This window comes from Artemia sp. Qi Xiang Cuo, chromosome 8, assembly GCF_049724085.1.
Source record: "Artemia sp. Qi Xiang Cuo chromosome 8, ASM4972408v1, whole genome shotgun sequence".
Taxonomy (NCBI): Eukaryota; Metazoa; Arthropoda; class Branchiopoda; order Anostraca; family Artemiidae; genus Artemia; species Artemia sp. Qi Xiang Cuo.
Genome location: NC_142801.1, coordinates 47,768,177 through 47,789,230, shown reverse-complemented (window position 1 = coordinate 47,789,230; position 21,054 = coordinate 47,768,177). Strand labels below are relative to the sequence as shown.

Below are 21,054 nucleotides of genomic sequence, written 5' to 3'. Positions count from 1 at the left end.
CCACTGACCCAACTAACCCAACCACTACCCACGAGCAGTGACGACAACTAGTGTATTTCCATCAAGGCTCCCGGGGGGTGGGGGGCCCGGCCCGCGGCCAGCTCCCGGAGGGTGGGGGGCCCTACTTTTACATTTACTGTAATGTTCAACTGTGCTAGTTCATGTTCCAAGAGTTTTTTTTTGTTGTTGTATAGAAAGTGTTGATGTACAAAAAAAGTGATTAAAGACAATATTGATGGACAAAAGTGTCGTACAGAAAAGTGTTATTATTATTGACGTACAAAAAGTTTTTTTTTATTGTACATAAAATTTTTTACCTAAAATTATTGAAAGACAAAAACTTTGTATTTATAAAGTTCTATAGATGTTCATGTTGAACAAATAGAGTTCTCATGTTGACAGTGAAATTTTTTCAGGTTGAGTAAGTGTTATCATTTTTCATGGTTAAGAACCATTTGTTTTCATATTACCGTAATAAATATTGCCATGAAATATTGTTTTTTTGTTGTTCTTGAATAGATAGATCTATGGGAAAATTATTGATACTTATTCATTGGACACATATGGTTTACAGTTAGTCATAGTCCGACTGTTGTCAACAGCATGTATCAATTTAAAACACCCTTCAGATCGTTTCTGTGTGGGCCCTCAATGTCGGATAAAACAACACTTTTAGCTAGAATAATTCAAAATTGCGATAAAATGTTTTTGGAAAAACCGAAAAAAATATACTATTGCTATAGTATTTGGCAGGAGTCCTATGATAAAATAAAAGCTATTGCCACAACATACCAATACAATTCATGATAGGACTTGATATTTTCAATATTATTGAACCGAATTCATGGTTGATTATTGATGATTTTGCTGACTGTATCTACGACTTCTCGCAGGACACATTGTACCTGGTCATTGTCCGCTTCACCAATGTCACATTTTCGTTACTGTAGGTCTACACAATCTCTTTCATCAGAGTACAAGAGATCAAATTCTTGTGTAATTTCACTATCTATATTATCTATGGAGATGTTCGGTATTACAGCGCACACCAAACTATAAATAAGCAGATATACCCCGGTACCTCAACATTTCTGTTGTCAGCTTACACTCAGGCGACTAGCAAGCCCTACGGTTACATTTTGCTGGATCTTAATCAGAGCACGCCCGAGGATCTATGTGTAGTCACCGACATTTTCAACAATGAAATTACAGTATATCTTCCGGTGAGCAGTAGAAAGGGCTATTAGTTGCCATTATGACACTGAAGAAACTACATGAACAACGACATTTATTTTCCGTTTTAAGCACTTCAAAAACCTTGCTTAGGAAGGCCATACTCAAACACGGTGTTGACAATGATTTCATTAATCTAATATCTGAACTTTGTTTAAATTTAACTGAGCGCAATGTTCAACTGCCAGAAGTTTTTAGACAACAGACAAAGCAACATCGTTCCACTGTACGTGTCTTGGCTTTAAAAAACAAGGGAAACAAATTTAAAATAAAACGGCTCCTTCAAGCAGGCGGTAGCTTTTTCACGCTTTTACTGCCAATAATTGCAGGACTTGTAAACAGTTTTCTCTAAAGAACTGCTAAACTCTATAAATTGACACCATTTGAACTTGTCTTCTGGCGGGTTGAACATTTTGAAGACAATCTAAGCAAATTCATTAATGGTGAGAATATTGCCGATGATAAAAAAACTGCTTTTACTCCAAGATGCTTTGCGACGTATGGACAAACATAAACCTTATCGTGAGAGACCCGCCGCCGATCCCTCTAAACAGGAAACATCTCCTCAAGATTCTGCACAATCAAAGGAGAAGGAATTGAATTCGATTGTATCGAAAATTGGAAACCTATTGCCAGTCACCTATCAAGAACAGAGTAAAAGAGTATTATCTTATCTCGTGTTGGAAACTGGTGATTAAGTTCAAGTCGACAGCGCAGGGAAACGAATTATAATTCAGGGAAAAAGTTACAATCTAGTTGATTTAATTTGTGATATGGTGACGAATCGTAAAGGAATTTTATCAGTTGACAATAATCTATACTCCTTTCTATGTGTATCAAACTTCCCCAAAAGTCTTATTGGCAATAAGCAAATTCTAAAGAAACTAAGAGAATATAATCCACCAACAACGCCAACGCCATTTAAAAAAGAAGAAGAAGATTCAATATTTGAAAATACTACCACTACTGATTTTACAACACCTGTGGCTGCTAGTCAAAAGCGAAGACGAATTGATTCATCCTCCAGTGTGCAAAAGGGGAGTGGACATTACACTACGTGTTTACGTTCAAAATGGATGAAGTTTTGAAAGGTGTCTATGAAAATATTGGTGAAGCGGGAAGTTTAAGTTCCCCCAAAACGCTTTCTAAAGCTGTCTCCGGCACCACCACATTTAAAAAAGCAAAAGAGTATCTAGAGAATGAACCGAGTTACACACTACATCGGAATCACAGGCTTCGCAATAAACAATATCGACAAACTAAAGCCTTTTTCCCTCTGCATATAATACAAACGGATCTTTTAACTTTAGACGCAGTTCAACAGCGTCACAATGCACCCTACAAATATATTCTGGTGTCAATCAGTGTCTTTAGTCGCTATGCCTATGTAATTCCACTGCGGTCAAAGAGTGGTGTTGAATTTGCTCGGGCCATTGAATCTATTCTAGAACAGGATTCGTATAGAAAAATTCAATCGGATCGTGGCAGTGAATTTGTTAACCCTCATGTGGAAAAGGTTGTTTTGAAATATAATACAACACTTTATCATAGTCACAGTCCGATAAAGGCTGCATTGGCCGAACGATTAATAAGAACGGTTCGTCTATTAATTTCAAGATATTGCACATTGAAAAATACATCGGCTTTTATTTATGACTTAGATAAAATCATGCAGATATACAACCATCGACCACATTGATCTCTGTCCAACTCTAGCCCTCGGGATGTTCATTACAGTGAGAATACGTTTGATGCTTTTCTAAAGCAAAACTCCAATGGCAATGAGAAGAAAAAGAAAAAGAAATTCAATGTTGGTGATAGTGTTGAAATTAATAGAACCAGCAATATTTGTGAAAAAGGGAATTATTTATGGAGCACCGAACTTTTTAAAGTGTCCAAAATCCTAGACACTGAACCCACAACGTATCGTCTGCGAGACACCAAAGATGAAGAGATCCTTGGCGGTTTTTATGAATATGAATTACAAAAAGTTAGAAACAGTAGTGAAATTTATCAAATTGAAAAGATATTAAAGAGTCGTACTCGTAGGGGCAAAAAACAGTTGCTTGTTCGCTGGCTAGGATACAACTCGGATTTTGATTCTTGTGTCAGTGCTGAAGATATTAACAATGCCCAATGATTTCTATGTGACTTTCATGTCCAATGTTTCTGATCCTCTTTACAATGATCTGAATAGAACAAGTGATTTTTGGACGAAACTCTCCCCCACCATCAAATTCGACGGAAATATGAAGTGGCTCTTGTCGACTGTATTCTCAAAAATACCTAAGACATCCTGAGAAAAGGATCGTAAATATGAAATAAAAATTAGACCCTATGATTGGCCGCCACCACCAGGTGATCAAGAACAAATTCAAAAAATCAATTGGATGGATTATCCATATATTGAATTACGCTACGAGGAACTAACCTGCATAAGTGATTCATGTCGTTCCATTAATAAAAGAATTTTCTGCTCGGAAAGAAGTATGCTTTTAACTTCAACTGTTAAATGGAGGAGGGTAAGATCTAGATGAGTCACCTATTGCCAATGAAAAGGTTATTATCAATGATAATCTAAACGAGGTTCTTAGCTTTAAGCTCAATATAATCAATGGTAAAAGTGCCGTAAACAATAGTTTCATTTTTGCTGACTACACGCCTGCCTTTTCCACAGACACTTGTATATTTCTCTACGCTTCATTTGCGGAAACATCTCTGGTTGGTAATTCAAATGTTCCCCTCCTACGAGTCCTTTAACGAAAAACCAATCGAGAGCACATTCACCACTAAAATATAAAGCATCTTCAGTATATCCCCGTAAAAACTTTCCAGTTGGAACTCTGTCAGTTAACACTAAGAACTAAACTGGGTGATCCCCTAGCCATTTCAAAAGATTTGGCTGTGATTACATGTCATTTTCGCCCCATCGTTCAACAGTAAGATGTCTAATAGAAAAGGGGTATTCACTTGTCCTGATATTGACTGCTATGTTAATACTCTTGGCCCAAGACAACAGGGCAATGGAATGGACTATTACAAGGGTCACTCGTCAATGTCTGGCTACGGTAGTGGCAGTTGATTTGCTAAGCTGTTTCACTCTTCAATACCACTGGCTAGAAAATATCTTGTACATGCTGCGACAGATTTTGCATCCTCTACACTGTACGATTGGGGCTCTGGTAAGGATTTTAAAAAAAGTGCTACGGAAAATCTTAGTTCTAGTGCGCGAACCCTTGGTGAGAGATTAAAACAAAATGGTAAAGGTTTAGAACACTACATCACTCATCAGTCTCTACTCAGGACGGAGAAGAAAGACATCACCCCTGTCAAAGAAAAGAAGGAAAAGTCAAAGACGAAGTACAACAAGACGCACGAAGAAGAATATTGTTAAATCAACTCTTAATTGCATGCCTTATAATGTTCTATTTATCACAAAAGGATTCCCAACCTTTAATAACCACCTCATTTAATCTATTCAGTGATTAAAGTGTGTATGTCCGTGTCAAGCAAGGATACTATGAAAAATTCTATCCACTACAACCGCATTCCGATAATATCCACTTTCAAATTTATTCCAATGAAGACTACTTTATGGACATGTCTTCAACATTTATAGATTTACAAATGAAAGTCCGGAAATCCGATAGTACAATGCCAGTTGGGGCCGATGGAATATCCTATGAAAATTGTATACTACATAATTTATTTCGTCAAATTAGTGTCTACATCAATGGCACGCTGGTGAGCACAAGCAACACTCTCTCAAATTATGCAAGCTATATGCAATTCATGTTGATGACACCCAAGTCATACAAAGAATTGAGAGGCGCCTACAATGGATATGAATATATTACTAATACTGATAGTACAGATGCTACAACTAGTGAATTACATCTAGTTGGAAAAATATATCATGAAATATTTAATAGACCCCAATGGCTGCCGCCCAATGTTAAAGTGGATATAAAATTGACGCTTGCACCATCCAATTTCATATTGAGAAAGGAACTTGCTGCCAATCCTGATGTAAATCTCTCCCTCACCTCGGCAATACTTCATGTACGCAAACAGCAGGTTATGAGTTCTGTTGCTTTGGCCGTGGAAAAACTGAGAGTCAATGGAAATAATATTAAACTACTTGTTCCTCATACAATCACCATTCAACGTCATATTGCCATGGGGTCACGCACCTTCACCGATTCATCCTTTATCAATGGCGAAATCCCCTCGAAACTTGCATTGGCATTTGTAAAAAGTGCCAGTGCAATAGGATCGTGGACTGAATGCCCACATAAATTCGAGATGTTTGGACTTTCATCTCTTGTGTGCAAAGTAAATGGTATCCCACTCTACAATCTATCCTTTGATACATCCTATAGAACATTGTATGAGTTGACCATGCAAACCCTAGATCATGATTTGCAACTATTTGAAAATGGTATAACCGAAAAAATGTTTGCTAAAACATATGGTATCATTGTATTGGATTTGTCTGGCATGCAGGATATGAGTATAGTACGTATAGGGAATATGCGCTTAGAGTGTACATTTGGCAACCCATTGGCTGAGAGTCTTGCGCTAATCTCACTAAATCAATACGAAACCTATTGGGAAATCACTCCCGAAGGTAGTGTTCTACTAGACTTGGCGCCATGAACACCAGTCAAATAATCAATGTATTTAATATGGACCCCTAACTGTCCCAGTACAAATCCTATTGTCTGCCCTCGGACTTTCTTGGAAAAATTCAAAGTGCGAACAATACCTTGATTATTGTTAATAGCAGTCCGTCGACTGTGCTGACGGGTCATTGGCTGTGCATCTTTCAAACAATGAAGACGATTGAATTTTTTGATTCTTTTGGCCTACCCTATACATTTTACACACTCCACATCAGCAGCTATAGTGATAGCAGCGGGAAAACTATTATTCAAAATCGAAGGAGGGCGCAGGTTCTAGCAACTAAAAGCTTTGGTTTCACTGCAATACAATATTTCGCTTTCCGATATCATAAATATACTTAAAAGCAGTTTCTCCATATTTATGGTGACCATCCATGTCTGAACGACATTCTATTCGAAAATATACTTGCATGCGTATTTAATATTGATTTCAGTGCCCTAAGAGTTAAGTGCTTTAAAAATGTTTGTGAATTTGTTTATTAATAAAATGTATATATACAACAATGTCTTTAAATCTTCACTTTTAGATTTCTTCATCGGTGTATAGACAACTGTCGTGAACCACTAATGCTGGTAAATCATTTGGATTCACTGTATATTGATCTTGGTTGACTGCAAAGTCAGGGTCACATTTTCTGCAGTACAATGTAACTTCACTCTTGTCATATCTCTTTGTATAGTCAATGATACTATTTGCATTCATATTATGAAATTCACGAGTTTCAATCTGTCTATTTGAAGCAATATCACATACTGTGTTTTCAAGTGGTGAATCACATTCGGTAACTGCCAACTAAAAATCACTTGGTTTATAGTCATAGTAGGCAGTGTCGTCACAGCGATGACGTAGAAACCAGATTGTCCTGTTACCCCAACAGTAGAATCTTAGACAAGATTCCACTTCTCAGAATAATTTAAATCCCCGACGATACCAATCTCGTAGAAATAAACTAAAATCACATTTAGCATTCTTTCCAGTCATATTGGGTTAAGAATTCTCCCAGTGGTCACATTTATCATTGTGAAACTTGGAGCACAGGTGTCCTCGTGGGTGAGAGTCACACACCTCCTCAAGATATGAATCACATCCTTTAATTTGTACTGCATAGCCTCTATGTAATTTACAAGGATTACATAATTTACACTTTTCACTATTGTCATCAATAATTGTACAATTCTCACATTGAGTCCAACTGCCAAGAGTGTACATGCACAATGAACATATATAGAACATTTTTTGGTTTCCGATGTCAACTCTCTCACAGCTAAAACGAAACTGATCGTCCTCGCTTGATAAATTCAAAGTGGAGGAAGGGGAGAGGAGTAACTCTGTGACGTTACCTCTTTCGAAGGAGGAGCCATCTACATTGGCAATGTTTTCAAAAGTATATCCACAATTTTATTCTGCCTTTTTCCAATTAATATATCAATAAATTGAGTATAAGCATTTGAATCACATTTTAAAAGTTTCATACAATAGTCCAATGGGGGAGAATCAGTTTTCATTTTAATGCCAAATGGTTCCTCAGAGAATGTCCGGCGATGGAGAGAAAAATCAAGAAAATAGTCATCCCAAATCACATATTTTTCTATAGACACCAGATTTGATCTAATTCTCTCTTTCTCAAATTTATTCATTTTTCAGTCCTTTCAATCTCACCGCTAACTCTAGACTAACCAGAAAAGAAAAGGAACATTTTCGAAACAATTTTATTAGATAATTATAGCATAAATAGTACTAGGCATGTGCAATTAGCGATAGAGTTTATTGTCCTCGATATGTTTCACTAAAGCACTTAAATCTCGATGAACTCTATTCACAAGTGCTATATCAACTTTTGCGGCGAAACATAATTGATCTTCTATTTTAAATTTGCTCAAGGATATTACATATCATGCATATACTGCATCCCATTCCAGACAAAGCCGCGATCCTTTCGTAATTTCAACCGCAATGTTTGGTGCTCTTGTATTATTAGCATCAACTCCACTATCAACTTCTAATAGGGTAAACATTCCACTCGCCATCAACACAAATATATATCCAAATGAGTAAAGTCAAAACTGTTCTTCTCACTCCTTTGAATTCTATTCACAGACTAATAAAACTATAGCAAAAATCCTTACCTTATATTCACTCAACTGCTAATATGTAAGCCAGCCCTCTGATTGGCTGAGAAGGGGATGTAACTGACTCGCTGATTGGCTGAGAAGGAAACAAGTGATCTAACTGTTTCCTGGAAACTCATAACATTTGCCTCGAGCAACACACAAGAAGGAAGTGTCATTGACCTGATCCCATTAGACTCAATAATCCAACAAAGTGAGAAAGTTTCTGTTTTTCCATTTTCACTGATAAAAACCATAAATTGCTGTTGACATCCATGAAAAACATCAAATAAATTGACCCACACACATAACCATCCAAGAAAACAGACATAAATGTGACAAAGTTCCTGTTTTTTCATTCTCACTGACAAAAACCATAAAAACAGACATAAATGTGAGAAAGTTCCTGTTTTTCAAATTCTCACTGACAAAAACCATAAATTGCTGTTGACATCCATGAAAAACATCAAATAAATCGACCAACACACATAACCATCCAAGAAAACATCCATAAATGTGACAAAATTCCTGTTTTTCATTCTCACTGACAGCAAACAGACATAAATTATGTAAAAAAGTTGTAGGTGGCAGCAGGGGTGCGTGACACGAGCTTTAGGGTCATCTCTACTTATCTTATTTTTTCATATATAAGGCTTGGTAAAATCGTTTAGGAACTGGTGCTGTCTTGTCTCGTCAAAGGCTTTAAATTCAAGAAATAATGACCGTCCGAAATTCATCTATTATGTTCGCCTCTTATGATTTTTAGTTAGGTATATTTAGCATTGTTATTAGCCCTTTTATATCAATTGGTGAAGTCCTAGAAACGTCAACATATCTCCTTCTTGTTTTGCTGTTCAAAAGATAGGAGTATACCAGAATCTTCCTTATAACTAGTAACTCCGTGGCTTACTGGGAGGCTTTGCGAGATCTTCAGCACCTGTCAACAATACGCCTTTTTGAAAACTTGTGTTTTTGCGTAAAATGCTTTTTGACTCAGAATGAAGTATAAAAAATTGTAATGATATAGTTTTTAGTTAAAAATTCGCTGATTTAATCTTAACCTTTATACATACAAGAAGATTTAGTACTTTTTGTTTTTCTCTAGTTTTGTCCAATTTTTGAAACAACTTCTATTTAATTCCAGCTTTTCCAATCTTTTGTACGTAATTTCTGGACATTGCTTTTTATTTTATTCTAAATATTATATGGTACTCTAAATACATTACTTGAATTCATTTCAGTATTTGAAATTATTTTTAGATGTGTCTGGATAATCTATGCATAGACGTTGGAAATGTGCCAAAAAGTTGCCATGAAAACTGTTTCGATCATGGAAAGTGCAAAGATGGAAATTGTATATGCTATCCTGGCTATCAACCTCCTTACTGCGAAAAACAAAAAGAGGGTACGACAAAAATTTTACGAGCTTCTAAATTTTTGACAACCATAAAACCTCGCACTAGTAAACCTCGGAGCAGAACTAAAAGACCGCTTTTTACCACTCTTATATTTACGAAGAGTATTATTACCAGAATAGGGGCAAATACTTCCACTACAACATCAACAACGATTGTCGCTCGACCAACTACAATATGGACACCTACTCAAAGACAAGCAACAACAGCTAGTAATCCACCAACGGGTGTTATTGATGATGAAATTGATCAATCAGGTATCTTGTTATCTCCTTTAAAAAAAAAAGAGAATAAAAAGAGACAGGAAGACGAGAGAAGGTCTTTTGCAGTTCCTCTTTCAGTAAGAAAGGGGCAAACCTGAAAATTTACTCCTCATTTTGAAAGATTATTTGTGCAAAATAAGAAATTTGTCATTTTACATAAGGAAAACACGCTTATTTAAACTTATGCAAAATACAAAACTTGTCCATTTTCACAAGGTTAATACGCTCATTTAAACTTATGCAAAATATGAAACTAGTCAGTTTTCATAAGGATAACGCGCTCATTAAAACTTATGCAAAATATGAAACTTGTCAGTTTTCAAAAGGAGAACGTGTTCATTTAAACTTATGCAAATGTAAAACTTGTCAGTTTTCATACGGAAAACGTGCTTAATTAAACTTATGTATGAAAATTGTTATTTTTCATAAGAATAACGCGTTCATTAAACTTTTGCAAAATCCGAAACTTGTCAGTTTTCATAAGGAAAACGCACTGATTTAAACTGATGCAAAATACGAAACTTGTCACTTTTCATAAGGAACACTTGCTCGTTTAAACTTATACAAAATACAAAACTTGTCAGTCTTCATAAGGAGAACGTGCTCATTTAAACTTATGCAAAATATGAAACTTGTTAGTTTTCATAAGGGAAACGGGCTCATCTAAACTTATGCCAAAAATATGAAACTCGTCAGTTTTCATAAGGGAAACGCTATCATTTAAACTAATGCAAAATACGGAACTAGTCAGTTTTCCGAAGGAAAACCTGCTCATTTAAACTTATGCAAAACACGAAACTTTTCAGTTCTCATAAGGATAACGCGCTCATTTAAACTTATGCAAAATATGAAACTTGTCAGTTTTCAAAAGGAGAACGTGTTAATTTAAACTTATGCAAATGTAAAACTTGTCAGTTTTCATAAGGAAAACGTGCTTAATTAAACTTGAAAATTGTATGAAAATTGTTATTTTTCATAAGGATAACGCGTTCATTAAACTTTTTCAAAATCCGAAACTTGTCAGTTTTCATAAGGAAAACGCACTGATTTAAACTGATGCAAAATACGAAACTTGTCACTTTTCATAAGGAACACTTGCTCGTTTAAACTTATACAAAATACAAAACTTGTCAGTCTTCATAAGGAGAACGTGCTCATTTAAACTTATGCAAAATATGAAACTAGTCAGTTTTCATAAGGATAACGCGCTCATTAAAACTTATGCAAAATATGAAACTTGTCAGTTTTCAAAAGGAGAACGTGTTCATTTAAACTTATGCAAATGTAAAACTTGTCAGTTTTCATACGGAAAACGTGCTTAATTAAACTTATGTATGAAAATTGTTATTTTTCATAAGAATAACGCGTTCATTAAACTTTTGCAAAATCCGAAACTTGTCAGTTTTCATAAGGAAAACGCACTGATTTAAACTGATGCAAAATACGAAACTTGTCACTTTTCATAAGGAACACTTGCTCGTTTAAACTTATACAAAATACAAAACTTGTCAGTCTTCATAAGGAGAACGTGCTCATTTAAACTTATGCAAAATATGAAACTTGTTAGTTTTCATAAGGGAAACGGGCTCATCTAAACTTATGCCAAAAATATGAAACTCGTCAGTTTTCATAAGGGAAACGCTATCATTTAAACTAATGCAAAATACGGAACTAGTCAGTTTTCCGAAGGAAAACCTGCTCATTTAAACTTATGCAAAACACGAAACTTTTCAGTTCTCATAAGGATAACGCGCTCATTTAAACTTATGCAAAATATGAAACTTGTCAGTTTTCAAAAGGAGAACGTGTTAATTTAAACTTATGCAAATGTAAAACTTGTCAGTTTTCATAAGGAAAACGTGCTTAATTAAACTTGAAAATTGTATGAAAATTGTTATTTTTCATAAGGATAACGCGTTCATTAAACTTTTTCAAAATCCGAAACTTGTTAGTTTTCATAAGGAAAACGCGCTGATTTAAACTGATGCAAAATACGAAACTTGTCACTTTTCATAAGGAACACTTGCTCGTTTAAACTTATGCAAAATTCAAAACTTGTCAGTCTTCATAAGGAGAACGTGCTCATTTAAACTAATGCAAAATATGTAACTTGTTAGTTTTCATAAGGGAAACGGGCTCATCTAAACTTATGCAAAATATGAAACTCGTCAGTTTTCATAAGGGAAACGCTATCATTTAAAGTAATGCAAAATACGGAACTAGTCAGTTTTCCTAAGGAAAACCTGCTCATTTAAACTTATGCAGAACACGAAACTTTTCAGTTCTCATAAGGATAGCGCGCCCATAAAGCTTATGCAAGATACAAAACTTGTCAGTTTTCATATAGAGAACGCGCTCATTTAAACCTATGCAAAATATGAAATTTGTCAGTTTTCACAAGGAAAACGCGCTCATTTGAACTTATGCAAAATATGGAACTTGTCAGTTTTTATTAGGATAATGCGTTCATTTAAACTTATTCAAAATATGAAATTTGTCAGTTTTCATAAGGATAATGCGTTCATTTAAATTTATGCTAAAAATGAAACTTGTCAGGTTTTATAAAGTTACCGCGCTTATCTAAACTTATGCAAAATACGAAACTAGTCAGTTTTCCTAAGGAAAACGCGCTCATTTAAACTTATACAAAATACGAAACTTGTCAGTTTTCGTAAATAAACGCGCTCATTTAAACTTATGCAAAATACGAAACTTGTCAGTTTTCATAAGAAAAACGCGCTTATTTAAATTTTTTTAAATCTTTTTTGCAGGTTTTTCTCCTTTCCTGCCACAATTCCACTGGTACCCATGTCTTTTGCCATGTAAATAAAGAAAACAGAGTGGCATAGAGTTTAATAATACAGCTGCTGCCACAATCTCCAAGTTAAAAGCCACCAAGCGAGTATAAATAACTATAGCCTTTTTAACCAAATCAGCAGAAGATACTGATAGCCTGATTTTAATATAGTTACTAAATGAACATTTTTACTTTAGAATTTGATATATATATATATATATATATATATATATATATATATATATATATATATATATATATATATATATATATATATATATATATATATATATATATATATATATATATATATATATATATATATATATATATATATATATATATATATATATATATATATATATATATATATATATATATATATATATATATATATATATATATATATATATATCTGAGCGGTAGTTTAACCTATAGAAGAAAATCCCTCCATTCTCTGATATATCAAAAAACTTGGTATTTTCCCTGCTAAAGAATACAAAAACCTAGGGGTCTCCTCTTAAAATAAATTAATAGCAATCTTCCAGTGTATATTCTCTAAACATTTTTGGGTAAAAGATATGCAGATACAATATAACTATAAAAATATTCATTCTACATTCTTTGAAAGTACACGAAAACCTGAAAAAACACGTAGCTAAGTGCTCGCAAAACTTAAGAGGAAGGGGCGGGGTGTAAGGCACTGTTTTCTAATAATTTAATATGTATAGACAAACCAGGCCGATAAGCTGATTACATAAAAAGCATTTTAGGTGTGCATTAAATGACAAATATTTAAGATGTACCTTATTTAATAGCAATGTTATATCTTGTTAGATCCATAGAATTTACTAAAATATTGTGATTAGCTCGTTTACTTGTTGCTATGGATTTCACAGATGAGCTTTAGGAAGTAAGACCGTTGTGCAGAGGTCTAAGGTGGTAGAACAAGAACTCGCAGCTTCCTTCATTGGTTGCATAACGATACATAGATGGCAACTTATACGCATGGCTGACCGATTTATTGATATTTGAATCTTAATTTTTTGCTGAAAAAGATGTTATTACTCGAGTGAAGCTCTACATAATACATTATATATAAAACTTCAATTGTGGCTCATTTTTATCTATTGTGGCTACAACAATCTTGCTCCAAGGCAAATTGCATCTATTTCAAAATTGGGCTCGATTTGACAAACAAAATCGGTATTTTTTTTTTTTTAATATTATGTATTGCACTAGTTCATAGTTAATTCTTCATTGCTTCATTAATTCTTGTATTTTAGATTTTCCAAGTTCGTGGATTGTCTTAATCATCTTGGTTTTACTAATTGCTGGTGCCACTTTTATCTTTTACCTATTCTACAAACGCAACCCACAAAAGAAATCCACTCATAAAAGGTGGCTTCAGGAACAATGTGGGAAATTAAAGCTGCGCCAAGAGATGTTACCTGATATTCTCCCCCAAACTGCAGGACGGGAACAGAATTTCAACAATTATACAACAGAGCCATCTAAAAGAAGATCGTTTTTCGTTATACTTTCTGATGGAACGGTTTTACATACCCCTAGCCAAGAAAAAACAAAGGATGTTTCTTGTAACTCCAACAGTAAAACAGAAGTTGTGTGGCCTCATCTGAAAGAAACCAAAGAGCAACAAAACTGTTACTGAAAAATAACCATCATTGTCAACATGATGGCTGTTATAAATAGTCTTGACCGAAAAGAAAACGTGTATCTCATACTTACTTCATAAAAGATTTAGAGAGTGATGGTTCCCTGAGTGAATTTTAATCTATAAACTATTTTTCGAATTTCTGTTTACGTCACAAAAGGCAGAGAACACTGGCCACAATTTAATAAGAGTTTCTTACTTTATTCAGCTCTACCTCAACGGTTACCAACACAAGTTTTATGTAATATAAGACAAAATGAAGCCACATCGTTCAGCTAAATCAATTCAGTTTGAATATGTTTCTTATTGAAGTGCGGGAAGAAAAAGTTCTTACCACTAAAAGTGTGAAAACAAAGATCATTTTCTTGTAAAATTATGAAAATGTAAACTTTTCGAAAGCCTTTCGTGGATGCGCGGCCTTTCATGACACTTTCGTGAGGGCACTACAATATGAGACAAATACACTTCTCACAAAGTATTGACGAAAAGATGGTAGTGCTAAGATATTCTCCATTAAAGCTCTATAGTCAAGGGAAAAAAGAAATTTCGTTTCATCTGATTATATAACTTGGGTCATTTTTTAAAATCTGTTCCCTAAAATTCATAATTTTGTAGCGTAGTTCGAATACAATTGATTCAGTGTCAAGATTAATCAACCGGCTCTTTGTTTCTGCATTATAAGGTCCTTTTATTATATAAAGACTGTCTCGTATTAAATTAGGAATCAAGCAGAGTGGCATTCCATCCCCTTGTAAATGGATTTTATTGATGGACTCTGTTCTAAGGAGCACAGTAAAGCCAATGAGAGAACACAGAATCAATTGGAGAAATAAAACTCTCCTAGACTAAGATTATGGTGATTATTTAAACATTCTAGGTGAAGACGTTAGCAAAATGAAAGAAATTATTGCTTCCTGGCAGGGTGTAAAGAGGGAGGCTTTGGATAGATTTGGATGGAGGAGGACCGTGCGATGCTGTATTGACCTCAGACGGTTTGGTGCTGCAGTGAGTTGTTAGTAGTAGTAGTAGTACTTCAGGCAGAGGCAGATTTAGGGAGGGGACAGAGGGGGCAACCGCCCTGGGTGTAGAAACTTTACGGGGCGCAAAATTTAAAGTTAATAATATAACAGTTATAATAATTTTGTAATTGATAATTTTGTAATAATTTTTTAATGTAATTAAGCAAATTGATGCGAAATTTTTATTTTTCCTTGAGACAGGTTTAAGGAAATGGAAAGTTGTATTAATAAAGAAAACATTCGTTAAATAATGGCAATTTTGTTAAAAATCTGACCTGAAAATGTCTGAATACAAGGGGGGGGGGTGCATATCAATATTTTGCCACAGGCACAGCAAGAGAGGCCAGAACTACCACCGAGTTCAGGGAGGGAGGGCTGGCCTAGAGTGAGTTTGGGCCAAATTAAATCCATTTTAAATAATTCAAAATGATATTTCAAACTGGGTAGACTTACTTGGTGCGTTCTATGAATTAAAGAAAATAAAACTTTAAAAAAAATGTCTAATAAAACAAAATAAATATAGAAAGAAGAAATTGAAGTATTTAGTGGGATACACCCTTTGATTCTGTGCATAACCAAGTCTATTCACTTCCATACTTGAGGTAAACTCAGGCCATCTACAATTTATAATAATGAACAGCGTTAAGCTACGAGCACGTCCCTCCTCCCGCTCCTTGTAATAACAGCAATGATCACTTTCCTAGTGTTGCTTCCACTATAGCAGGAGCGTTCGTTGAAAAGTCTGAGAAGTATAGTGAATGGTTGGAAAAACTTTTCTTTTTGGTAAACTATATTTATTGTTCTAAATTTTGCAAATTGTAGCACTTCTTGCTCTCATTTTTCTTCCAGACGAGGAGGAGCTTACTCACTCGTCTCCTAAGGATATCCGTGTGCTACTGTTCTTATTTATATTTAAAATTAAGTTGTTTTATTTTTTTTACCGAAATTAACAAAATTGTAAAATCCTTCGTCTATTTTACCACAATTAGGGCCTAACGTACCATTACGCTAATTCGGCCCTTGGTCTGGGGCCCACTGTCACCAGTGGCTAACGCTATCAAACAGATGTGTAAAATTCATTCGAATGAAGGATTTTAATAACTGTTCGGTGCCAAATTGGGGGCTGTACAAATTTAAATGAAATTGAGAGAAAGCAATTTTTAATACTGACATTACAGTTGCAAATGCATAGTACAAATTAGCACATGATGGCATTTTGTTCCAGTCGAAATCTAAGATAAAAATGTACTTTTCGAATAAGCTCTAATGCAATCATCAAAAAGTTCAAAGATAAAAAAAAATTACTTTCCAAAAATGATTTTTATATATCTTTACAGATAAAGAGTAAAAAAACGACAAAGGCAGTTAGCATTTTGTTGGTTTTACTAAAGTATTTTAGCCTTACATTAGTGTGGTCTAGGTCAACAGCCGCAAGACAGCCTCGAAAAACGGATAATAATTTGCTAGATGTTTTCCAGGGGAATTGTCTACGGATTCTTTGGATGCCTGTCTGACTGACCTTATTCTAAAAACAGTAAGTTGTACTGAAAATGTGGTTTTATCTCGCTTTCTAGGGATGTAGTTAGAGAAAGGTTGGGACAGCTAGGACATATTCCGAGGATGAAGGATAACAGATTGCCAAATATCGTCCGTTTTGGCCAACTACCTAGGGCCAAACGAAAAGCAGAACGTCCCCGAATGGGATGCGAGGATGTCATAAGGGAAAATTTAAGAGAAATGAGAACTTCTTGGGAGGGTATAAAGAGGGGGACTTTGAATAGATTGGGGTGGAGGAGCAGCGTGCGTAGCTATATTGATCTCAGGCGAATTGGTGCTGCAGTGAGTTGTTTGCAGTAGCAGCAGCAGTAGTATCATATCTCCTAGAAATGGATGTTTTGAAATGATAAAGTCGAGAACTAAAAAAAGGAGCTGAGAAAGGGTAATTTTTTATAAATTGGACTGGCTTTTTTATAGTGTAATTGCTTGTATCCTGTAGGCTATTGACATAGTCGACCTAATTCTTGCCAAAATATACATTTTACAGTATTTTCGCATAATTTATGATGATGTCAATAAGACTTCAATCCAGAATTAATGAAGTCTTTCTTGGTAGTCCCCCCCCCCAAGATGAATATTTCTAAGCTTTTCGCCTATGAAATTTAAAAGATTTGAAACTGACAAATATATTACAAAGTTTGGTCCTTGTTGGTGTTTATTTTCGTAAATTTTCACCGTAATGAACGATATAGACGGGATAAAATAATTAATGCTAATGGGTAAAACTAATCAATTTAGAGGGATCTTTTCTTTTTAATTTTCAATAAAAAATTAATGTTTAACCGCGCTTATGTTCAGGCTTTTCTAGTTCACTAAGGATCCATTATTTAAACATATTGTTCTATTAATTGGATTTTGATTGTATAAGTTTTTACTTTTCATTTTTATTTTCCCTCTTTGTATTTCCAGGTCTATATTTCTATTAAATAAACTTAATCTTGTTGTAAAAAGTTAGGACCTGTTGGTAACTAGATAATTTAGAATTCAAAACCAGAGTATAATGTGTGTCCCTTCACTGTATCTGACTCCTATTGTATTCGTCTGTGCACAATCTGAAATCCCAACTAATGAATTCCATCCCATCCCAAGGAGTGAATGTTCTTTTTAGCCCTTCATAATAATGGCTTCACGTCACTTTTCCGCTACAGAGCTATTCAACGTACAAGTAAAATGGTCCATGATTGGTCAGGTAAAATAACCCACTAACCCAAGTTGAAATTCTTACATACCTTAGGTAAATCAAAATCATACGCCTAATTAGTCAACATGAAATCACCATAGGACTCAAGATATAGCACCGAGAGCTTTTTCTTACAATGCTCTTAGAATCATTAGATTTATTAAAGAGATTAAAATGGGCAAGCAGGGATAAACGCTGAAAGATACATTTTTCCTGTTAGTTGCAAACACTTTTCTTCTTCAAGCAGCAAGGGCACATCCATTGGACCTACATAAGAAAAAAAAATAATTTATAATGATGAAAACCAGGCATTAACAAACTGTCAGAAACTTACGACCGATACGATTTTCATACAACCGCCGTAAAAAGAAGAAAAATAAAACAGTTGTATAAACATAAATCAAGGTTTAAATTGACGCTTTGAATATTAATTTTTTCACATTTCCAAATAGTATAATCTGTAGTTAGGGATATGCAAATTATTTTACTGTAGACTTTTCAAAATAGCCTTTTTTTATTTTCAGTATTTCTGTTGTACATTATCCTAGAATATTCCCTAAGAATCGTTTTTATTGTGTTGTACTTTAGAAATCAGAAATGGCAATGAACACACTAAAAAAGTAATCAATTAAATATTGCACGTAAAATACGCCAACTCAACTAGTGAAATTAGTATTAAACTTGTTTTCTTCAGTTTCAGCTGGTTAGTAAAATGACACCCAAATAAAATTTCAATTAAAAATGAAAGTATTTATTAGTAAGTGACGGGCAAAATTTTTTGATCGAAGACTTTTTGCGCTTAGGACAGCAGTATAGATATGGGACTTTTATGATCCAATGCTTGAGTATTTCATCCTAATTGTATCAGTTGATGGCCTACCGACAACTTTTTAAAATTCATACTTCTTTTCTTCGGTAGTTTTACTTTTTGTATATATTCTGTATTTTAAAAAATAAACAATTTGTTATTCAAAATCTCTCATTATTTAACAACGAAAATTTTTTAACCGAATTGGCAAATTATGGAGAATAAGAGAAATACTGTATTATAAAATAAAGAACATTATCTATTTCTGGTTATGTAGATTTAGAGTTTTTTCAAGTGAGGTTTCATAAAAATGATGGTGTTTTGTTGTTCTTAATAAGTATGGAATTACCTTAAGTCTTAGATTTAGCAATCCTATCTGAAGTCTTATCAATTTGATACCAAACTTTTTAATATTTGTCACCGAAGATCTTATGTCAAATTCTCTTCATACTAGCGTTGTGTTTTAATTAAAAATTCTGCATGTATCTTACGCATCAACAATTAACAGAGGAGATTCTTGAAAAGAACTATGTATCATTCGAGAGTGAGTAAAAGCCGCGAAACAGAATCCTTCGAATCATGTAAGTACTTACTCCATATAACCACTAACATTCTTCTTCAATTTGAAAATGTCAGTTATATCTCGAAAAATATTGCCAATATTATATTGGACCGTTATATTGTGTTAATTTAAAAAGTAAAACAGCTCTTGAAATAAAAACTACATCGAGCTACTACTACTACTAACAACACCGCAGCACCAAGCCGCCTGAGGCCAACACAGATACGCACGCTCCTCCTCCACTCCAATCTATTCAAAGCCTTCCTTTTTACACCCGCCCACGAAGTTCCTATTTCCTTTAAATCTTTCTTTATGACGTCCTCCCACTCCAGACGGGCACGACCTGCTTTCCGCTTAGCCCTAGACGGTTGGCCAAAAAGAGCAATCTTCGGCAATCTATTATCCATCATCCGCAGAACGCACCCTAGCCATCTCAACCTTTCTCTTATTATAGCCCTAGAGAGCGGGATTGAACCACACTTTTCGTATAGCCTATTGTTTGAAATACGGTCAGTCAGCCGGGTACCCAGAACAATCCTTAAGCAATTTCTCTGAAAAACACCTAGCAAATCTTCATCTGCTTTTCGGAGCGTTTATGCTTCAGAGCCATATTTGACCACTGTCATTACTGTAGCTTGTAATATTCTAATCTTGGTTTGCAGACTTATCTTCCTATTCTTCCAGACTTTTTTTTAACTGTGAAAAAACACCCTGAGCCTTGGCTATTCTATTTTTAACATCTACACTGCACCCACCATCTTTACTAATAATACTACCAAGGTAAGTGAAGCTGCCCACCTGATGTATCTTTTCATTACCCAACGTCACCTTTTCAGCTTCACTTATTCCTAGCCTTAGTGACTTAGTCTTCCTAACATTAATTTTCAAACCAATTCTAGCACACTGAAAACGCAAAATCTCTAAAATTTCATTCATTTTGCTCACACTTTCTTCTAGGATGCTTAAATCATCAGTATAATCCAAGTCCAGGAGACATTTTCCTACCCATTTGATTCCGTGGTCTCTCATTGCCTTTCCTGTGCTCCTTAAAACAAAGTCGATCAAAATAATCCCTATAAAGGGGGATAGAAAACAACCCTGCTTAACTCCTGATTTAATTAAAAACCAGCTGCTAAGCCCATTTCCTACCTTAACCGCAGCAGTGTTATTTTCGTACATAACACTAATCACTTTAATGTATTTGTTTGGTATACCATACAAGGATAAAACCTTTACTAAATCTCTTCTATCAACATAATTGAACGCTTGCTCATAATGTATAAAACTGAGGACCAAAGGTGTTTGAAAACTCAGGCACTTCTCAATTATTAGCCTAAGAGTGAAAATTTGGTCGACACATCCTCTACCTTTTCCAAAACCGCACTGATCTCCTCTTAAAACCTTGTCTACGGCATCTCTCAGTCTAAAAATTATCATATTACTAAGTAATATACTACCTACAGAGACCAGACTAATGCCTCGATAATTACCACTCTCACTCTGGAACAGATTATTATGATATTGCTGGAATTTTGTTCAATTCAATGGATTAGAATTTTTTTTAGAGATGGTAAAATAAGTACTTCTTATCATCATTAATATGACTGCCTCTCAAATATTAAGGACAACATCTTTTGCTTAGTTAAACTGACGGACTATCCTTGAATTCAATTATCATTTGATGGTGGATCACCTGTAGACATTAATGAAAAATTATTTCACACCTCAAAATAATATTTCACACCCTAAAA

General features: G+C 34.6%; 2 protein-coding genes across 6 annotated transcripts in view; one reads left to right on the top strand and one right to left on the bottom strand.

Moving 5' to 3' along the window:
• Window positions 1-14,833, top strand: part of LOC148949493 (zinc metalloproteinase-disintegrin-like batroxstatin-1) — a 149,834-nt gene extending 135,001 nt beyond the window's left edge. The window contains exons 11-12 of the mRNA XM_089093518.1: window positions 9,288-9,699; window positions 13,789-14,833. Coding sequence (XP_088949644.1) covers window positions 9,288-9,699; window positions 13,789-14,174 — 798 coding nt within the window. The 3' untranslated portion in view covers window positions 14,175-14,833. The remainder of the gene's footprint in view (window positions 1-9,287; window positions 9,700-13,788) is intronic.
• Window positions 14,834-15,545: 712 nt separating this feature from the next.
• Window positions 15,546-21,054, bottom strand: part of LOC148949492 (uncharacterized) — a 151,991-nt gene continuing 146,482 nt past the window's right edge. For all 5 annotated transcript variants that reach the window (XR_016142087.1, XR_016142088.1, XR_016142090.1 and 2 more), the window contains one exon: window positions 15,546-18,200. The gene's annotated coding sequence lies outside the window, so the exon portion shown is untranslated. The remainder of the gene's footprint in view (window positions 18,201-21,054) is intronic.